Genomic DNA, 8,603 nt, shown 5'->3' with positions numbered 1-8,603 from the left:
TAAAACATTGGCGGTAAAAAAATTGAAAATAATTTTACGGTACCATAGATCCTATTTTTTCATCTTAAAACCAAAAGTAGTTCTCTTTTTCGTTTGCCATTATAGTGTCAAATTATTATACGTTTGATTAGTTATTATATTAGTTACACCAAATTCTTTGGCATGTGTTGTAGTGACGTTAGGATTTGGACTCACTCATCTATAATTTATAATATCTATACGACTAATCTTTTAGACTACGGTGTCGTATGGTTATCCTTTTTTCAAACTTTATTTCAGTCACACATCACTGAGTTTCACATTAGAAGTTCCATAGAAGTTTCATGTGTTAAATCCTTTGGTCTATTTTTAATATTTTCCACACCCCCTCTAAAACCAACTACTACCGCACCACCCACTCTTATACATTATATAAGAATGGAGCTCATTCAATGAATCACACTCACAATTAAGAATCATACTATGGTTCAAGAGAAGAAGCTAGTCGATGAAGTGTCCGGTTGGCTTAGAATCTACGACGACGGTTCGGTGGACCGGACATGGACCGGTCCACCCGAGGTCAATTTCATGATTGAACCGGTTGCTCCCCATGAGGAATTCATCGACGGAGTTGCCACACGTGACGTGACCATGAGCACTACCACCAACGACAACTTCATCCACCGGGCTCGATTATACCTACCGGAGAAAACGCCAACGGAAAATGAGAAATTGCCTATACTTATACACTTCCACGGAGGCGGTTTTTGTATTACTGAACCGGATTGTTTCATGTACTATAAGGTTTACACTCGGTTTGTTAAGTCTACTCGGTCTATTTGTGTCTCCCCGTTTCTCAGACGAGCCCCGGAGCATCGTCTTCCCGCTGCCATTGAGGACGGGTTTGCGACGCTCCGATGGCTTCAATCTGTGGCCAGGGGAGACGCACATGACCCGTGGCTTGAGAAACACGGCGACTTTGACAGAGTTTTTCTCATAGGAGATAGCTCCGGAGGAAATTTAGTCCATGAAGTGTCTGCTAGAGCAAGCTCAACCGATCTGAGACCAGTTCGACTCGCGGGAGCGATTCCCATCCATCCTGGATATGTCCGGTCGGAGCGAAGCCGATCCGAAAATGAAATGCCACAATCACCATTTCTAACACTGGACATGCTGGACAAATTCTTGAGTTTGTCGTTACCAATTGGGAGCAACAAAGACCATCCCATCACATGCCCGATGGGCGAGGCGGCGCCACCTCTTGCCGGCTTCAAACTGCCGCCATTTCTTCTCTGCGTGGCTGAAAAAGACTTGTTGAGGGACCCACAAATGGAGTACTATGAAGCCATGAAAAAGGATAATAAAGAAGTGGACCTGTTTGTGAGCAAGAACATGACACATAGTTTCTATCTCAACAAAATTGCTGTGGATATGGACCCCACTGTCAGTGCTGAACTGAATGCACTCATGGCTAGGGTTAAGGACTTTATTGAGAAGCATTAAATTTTGAAATTGTTTTTCTTGTTCAGGGTTTGTTTCTTATGTGGTGCGGGTTGTTATGTTTAGGTATGAATGTGCTGTAACCTTTTTTATTTTATTAATAAACACCAATTTGGATCTATATTGTATACTTCATTTTTTTAATTGTATTGACTTATGAAAGTTTGACCTCATTAGTTTAAATTGCTTCTTGGAGCAGCATTAGGAGTTCCTAGATACATAACATGTACCCTTTAGTATTTCTTATGTTCAAATTGTCAGCACAGCAGATAGAATCTGAATAACATATCAGTTCAACATCATTAGACATTTTAGATGGAAACAAAATTCAATGTCTCAGAGTTCCTTTTACATACCTCAGAATCCTGACTGTGATTTGATAATGTGACAACACTGATTTACTTATAAATCTACTCATCATTCTAACTGCATAATATGTGTGAGGCCCTGGTGTCACACAGATATCTGAAAGAGTTAACCAACTGTTTGAAGGTTGTAACATATACATCCTCACCATCAGCATCAGAGTCTAGCTTATGATTTGTCTCAGCAGGTGTGACTATTGACTTACAATTCATTAACTCAAATCTCTTCAGCAACTCAAGTTCATACTTTAACTGTTGCATAATAATTCCATTCAGAGTGTAAAATCTCCATTCCTAAAAAAATATACCATACTTCCAAGGTCAGTCATATCAAATGCATTCATCAACACCTTTTTGAACTTGTTTATCTCATAAGTACAACTCCCTGTCAGAAGTATGATATCTACATAAAGATACACCATAATTACATTGTCATTAGAAGTATGTTGCACATGCACACCATATTCCATTTTACATTTTTTGAAATCCAGATGCTTAAAAAATAAATCAATCTTCAGATTCCAAGCCATTGGAACTTGTTTCAGCCCGTACAAGACCTTATGAAGCTTGTACACCATCTATTCTTTGTTCTCTTTCAAAAACTTAGGAGGTTGTAACACATAAACTTATTCTTGCAATAGGCCATTTAAAAAAGCTAACTTTACATCTAAATGCATGAGAGACCAATTCCTATTTGCAGCTATAGCAATAACCAACTCTATGGTTTTATGTCTAGCTACAGGTGCAAACACTTCACATAAATCTAAACTATACTTTTGTAGGAATCCTCTAGCTACTAACTTTGCTTTATACTTAGTAAATGAACCATCTGACTTAAGCTTTATCTTGAAAACCCATCTCGCACTAATGGCTTTCTTGTTATGAGGTAGAACAATCAATTCATATGTCTGATTTCTTTCAATGGTCTCAAGCTCTTCGTTCATGACATTCACCCACACCTTCTTCTTTAGAGCCTCAATGATGCTGACAGGTTCGTAGTCCACTAACATGAAACTCTTTATGACTTCCCCTTCAGAGCGATGTCAAACATTAACAGACTCTGAGATAAGTTTGATAGCTGAGTTGGAGTCAAAATAACACATTAGATTTTGATGCCAAGTTCTTAGGCCATATGCAAACCATGATATAGCGCCATCAGCTCAGGATGAAGGATGTTAAAATAACCAATATTATCTGCAAAATTGTGAACTCAATCACCATCGGCATTTCAAATCAATCCATCAAAATACAAGACATTGAGATTACCAAGGCTATTGTCATTAATATTCAAAATCATATTACTACCTTTGTGTGCATTCCACGTGATCGTTCTCGTTGGAGGAGGCAGATTATGCTTGAGAATTTTTTTAGCAAACAGATTGGCATGATTGATTGTGATGAGTTTCAAAGTATAAGAGATATCACTTAATTCGCAAGACACAATTTTTCTTAGTGCGTCATAACCACCAACACACAACCAAAAATGTAGAGTCATCATCGACGTTATGTCTAATTCTCAATCATAGAAATTATCCCTTTGGAAGAATAGTGGATCCAAAAACCTAACCGATTTCCAAAAACGAGTAAAAAAATCACAGTTTCCCACATAGTGTAAAGTCGTCTTAACGTCCTGATTGCGTATAAGGCAAAGATTCGTCTGGAGCATACCACGATGACACAACATCGATCTAGTATTTTTTTAACGATGTTTAGTTTTTCTTTATAATTAAAAAATATATATTTTATATTTCACTCTTCAACAATTATTTTTTAAAATAACAACAATCAAATTTTTCTCTCCTAAATAAAGTCGACTACATAGATAAAAACTACATCATAATATTCTATCAAAAATGATGATAATATTCAACTCCTTATTCTTGAGATATTTTATTTAATAGTTTTTCATATAGTTTTTTTAGATCTCCATTTACCTCTAATTATTTAACTACTCTTCATTTGGTTTATTCTTTTTACTACTGAATTCACAAGTCTTCTCTCTACATGTTCAAAGCACAATATTTTTTATTATAGGTGCTACCCAACACTCTCTCTAATATGTTTATTTTATTTTATCTCATATAGTTTTTTCACAAATCCAACATAGCACCCCTCATCTTTACTACATTTAATTTTTGTTATGGGTCGTTTGCAATGCCCATAGCGAAAGGCCCAAAAGCGGCATCAAGTGAAAGAGAGTGGAATAGTGTGGTCCCTCATTCAACCAAGGGCATATGATTTCACCTTCCATATGCGTCAATCATGTTTTGATTAGATCAAATGATCACCCGCACAACACACGTCTTCTCCCACGAACGATTATAACCGCTCACACTATATAACGAAGAAAACGCAACATTTCAAGTATTCGAATAAATTCACACCCTCACAATACTCCTTATTCTCTCGGTGAATTGGGCGTTCAAGTGTTAACCTTTCAATCCAATCTCGTCTCCGCTGCATTAAAAACTTGCTCCAGTGATCCAAGATCTCATCTCATAGTTTACTGATCATTTATGATTTCCAAGCAAAATAGTGGCACCGTTTGGTGATTTCTTAGCGGAAATATGTTATGGATATAAGTATGTTATTGATATTTTGGAAGAAACAAGTTTCTTGAACGCTAAACCAGTTGATACTCATATGGATCCAAGTGTCAAACTCCTACCTAATCAGAGGAAGCCTCTATCTGACTCAGGAAGATATAGAAGATTGGTTGGAAAATTGAATTATCTTTCAGTCACTCGTCCGAACATTTATTTTGCGGTTAGTGTGGTAAGTCAGTTCTTAAATTCTCCTTGCCAAGAACACATGGATGTTGTTATCCGAACTCAGAGATACATCAAATGTGCTCTAGAAAAAGGCCTTGTGTATGAAGATAAATGACATACTCAGATAGTTGGATACTCTGATGTTGATTGAGCAGAGTCAACCATTGATAGACAATTCACCTATAGGCATTGTGTACTTATTGGAGAAAACCTTAATCCTGAAAAAGTGAGAAACAAAATGTAGTTTCAAGATCAAACGATGAGACAGAGAATAAGGTCATGGCAATGGCAATATGGGAACTCATTTGGTTAAAACAATTGCTCAAGAAATTTCAAATTGAAGAAGCAAGACCAATGACACTTGTTTGTGATAATCAAGTTGCATTGTAAATTACTTCAAATCTAATCTTTCATGAGAGGACCAAACATAATGAGATAGGCAGCCACTTTGTTAGAGAGAAGATTGAATCAGACGACATCATCACAAACTTTATCAACTCTAATGATCAATTGACACATGTGTTTACAAAATCCTTGCAAAAATCTAAAACTACTTATATATATATGAAAAACTTGATGCATTTGACTTATATGCTCCAACTTGAGAGGGAGTATTAATATATATATATATATATATATATATATATATATATATATATATATATATATATATATATATATATATATATATATATATATATATATATATATATATATATATATATATATATATATATATATATATATATATATATATATATATATAATATTTTATGGAATATTTCATCATTCTAGAATAGAATAGAATATACTTTAGCATATTCTCAATATAATTAATTCGAAAAGATGTATATTGTACTATATAATACATCACATGTATACATTCATAAGCATTTTCCACATATTACATATCTATTAGTTTATACCACATTACTATATTGAATTCCAAATTCTATATGAATCACAATGAAACATGCAGAAGTAAAGAAAAAAAAAACTGAAGGCTTACAAAAGAACTTTAAATAACAAATGCATTAAAATTCAGAGTAGTTTAAACAATAACAGATTAAAGAATAAAGTATTTATATACAAAAATAGAGATCTTCAAATTAAAATCTAGAAATAGTGGGGGAATATATGACATAACCAACAGATGTATGGAATTTAAGGAATCAAGAAAACTCGTATGTAACACTTGTACAAGATCAAAATATACAACTTCAAGGAAGATATGCTCTAAGAATTGAAAACAAAATATTATAATAAAGATCACCAAATCAATAAGCTAGCCTGTAACATCATGTTTTTCTAAAAATTATTTATATTAATTAATTATAATTTTATATGTATGTTTAATTATTATTTATGTGATAATTGAGATGTGTTAGGGTAATAAGGGTGAGTGATCTTTAGGTAGAGAATGTGGCGAGTAATTAGAGGTTGATAGATTTATTTATAATTATTTAATTAATTAAATAATGTTTTTGTGTTATCATTTAAATGAAATAATAAAATAAAAGGAAATAATGAGTTTGGGGTGGAAATTACGAATTGTGGAGAATTAAAATAAATAATGTAAGTTAGTAATAAATTGGGTCTTATTGGAATATTAGAAAGATAGAAATTAGGTTTTTGATTTATGAGGAGAAAAATGAGGTGAAATTTTTGGAATTGAAAAAAAAGAGACAAGAGAAGAGGAAAGCAAGAAAAACCTAAGGAAAACTCTAGGGAAGAGAAGTCATAGCCAAAAGTTTGAATTTTTCTAGAATTATAAAGTAAGGGTGAGAATTTAGTTCAATAATAGGGATATGAATGAAAGGGTGGAAGAATGTTTAATTCTTTTTTGATTGATGATGAATGTTGATATTTGTTGAATGAAATTTATGTTCTAAAGTGTTTATGTATGTTCACCATTGATGATGTTTGAAGTTTTTAGGGATTGATATAGTATATAGGTCTATGATTATATGAATATAAGTAATGATTGATATAAGTATATTTATGACTGAATTTAAAACCATAAAATATTTTTGGTGATAATTTCATGAATATTTTTGGGGTAAGAGAAGATGAAAATCATGCTGGAAATTTTAGAAAAACAACTTTTTGGTAACGCATTTGTGCACGGTTTTGATTATAACTTTCAACTCGTAAATCATTTTGGGATGAGGTTCAAAGCATTGGATAGCTGAAACAGAGAACTATAACTTTGTTTCAGGGATAAAATATTTTTAACGATTTTATTAGAGGTTGGTAGTAGGTGGAAAAGAAGTGCATGATGTGACAAATATGGACGAGGTGTGTATTGACAAATTATTTGATGTGTTATGAATGATTGAGATGATGTGTTTGATTATATTGGTGGTATTCCAGAAGGGTGGATCACGTTACACACGGTTGCAATTGTGTGATCGATTGTGAATCACTAAATAGTATTATAATTGTTGTGTTATTGCATTATTATCATGCCATACATCCATTGTTGATATGTTGAAAGAGATAAGTCATAAGTCCAAATGGGGGCGAAAGACTTATTCAGAACTCGTAAGGGGGATTCAGGATTCCGAATGGGAAATCAGGTTCGTAAGAAGAACCAAATGTTGAATTGATATCACATGCATATGAGTCATTGTCTTTATCGTGAGTCGTATAGCATGAATGAATTATATGCGTGAAATATGACTATGTGTGATGGTGGTGTTGTTGTATGTGACGCTGATGATAAGTTGGGCGTCAGAATGTGATATGTTATTATGCACGATTGTGTAGATGTTGTACTTCATTTTACATTCTATGTTATTATTATTAAAATAAATTTTCACCCATTTTGTTTGAGTGTTGTATTTACATGAGCATCATGCAGATACTCAAGAGTGGAGACACTGTCGTGAGTGGAAGTTGACTCCTGGAGCTATTTCTTTTAGTTTATTCGTCTTAGCTTTGGTTATGCTCTTCTATGTAACACCGGGGAGCAAATTATTTATTTTGTGTTGAAATTTCCTAAGAGAGTGCATGCTCTCGTATTTGTTTTATGTTTTGGTGTGATAGCACTTGGAGAAGACTCACGAGTGAGTGCTTTTAATTTTGTTATGAAAACTATTATGAGATTTTAAATTGATATGTTTTTTTATTATGATTCCACTGCGAAGATATTCAGATGAGTTGGATGTCATGTAAACATCCTAAGTGTAAATGTATGCAGTAAAATGTTTTGTTGTAACCCATGTTACGGAGCAGGCTATGATTGTTGTAAGTGACACCCTAAGTGGTTGTATTTTGTTAATTAAATTATTTGATAATTACGCTCGGGTTTTTAGGGTGTTATATAGTGATATCAAAGTAGGTCAGTTTGTCTGGCCAGATTGTTTAATTATGTTTGTTCCCTAGTGTGTGAAAACATTGTCGATGCTTGTTTTGTTTTCTATTTGCAGGTTGGGACTAAAACAAGTGGGAGAAAAGTGTATGCTTCTCTTGGATTTTCCAATTGTAGAGAGTTTGGACATCATGTTGCTGCATGCGAAAGTGATGTGTTGGCTAGTTCAGCTATTTTGAGAATATTGTGATTTTCCTGAACCTGAATAAAGCTTAGATTCGAGGATGGTGTGGGTTAGGGATGTGTACAGTTTGTCTTTCGTTGGAACAAGTTGATGTTCTTGGAATGAATTGGTCAGAGTTAAACCAAGTGTTTATCAATTATTTTGATAAGTTGATGCAGTTTCTTGAATCCAAAGAGGATGTGGATTCAAGATTCCTTTCTGCTGGCCCAGTTAGGATGACTTTGAGGGAAAACGATCATGTATTGATGAGATTTGCTTCTCGGAGAGTGAGGAGAAATGTTACGGCTAGTGATATGCAAATGGTATGTAATTCCTGATGTTTTCCTAAAGATATCTACGGCTTGCCTCCAGGGTGTGAATATTGAGCTCGATGGAGGTGAAAAGTTTATGTTTGTATATGCTAAGCAAGTGATAGAGTACGTGAAGGATGA

At 34.0% G+C, this 8,603-nt stretch overlaps 1 protein-coding gene across 1 annotated transcript; it reads left to right on the top strand.

Annotated features, from left to right (window-relative positions):
• The first annotated feature begins 243 nt into the window (after positions 1 to 243).
• On the top strand, positions 244 to 1,600 carry LOC127085917 (probable carboxylesterase 15). Its single transcript, XM_051026460.1, has one exon. It carries the CDS (start codon positions 463 to 465, stop codon positions 1,480 to 1,482), a length of 1,020 nt encoding a protein of 339 aa, XP_050882417.1. The 5' UTR covers positions 244 to 462; the 3' UTR covers positions 1,483 to 1,600.
• The last annotated feature ends 7,003 nt before the right edge of the window (positions 1,601 to 8,603 follow it).

This window comes from Lathyrus oleraceus, chromosome 5, assembly GCF_024323335.1.
Source record: "Lathyrus oleraceus cultivar Zhongwan6 chromosome 5, CAAS_Psat_ZW6_1.0, whole genome shotgun sequence".
NCBI classification, from domain to species: domain Eukaryota; kingdom Viridiplantae; phylum Streptophyta; class Magnoliopsida; order Fabales; family Fabaceae; genus Lathyrus; species Lathyrus oleraceus.
Note: the sequence above shows the minus strand (reverse complement) of the source record. Positions and strands in the feature narration are given on the sequence as shown.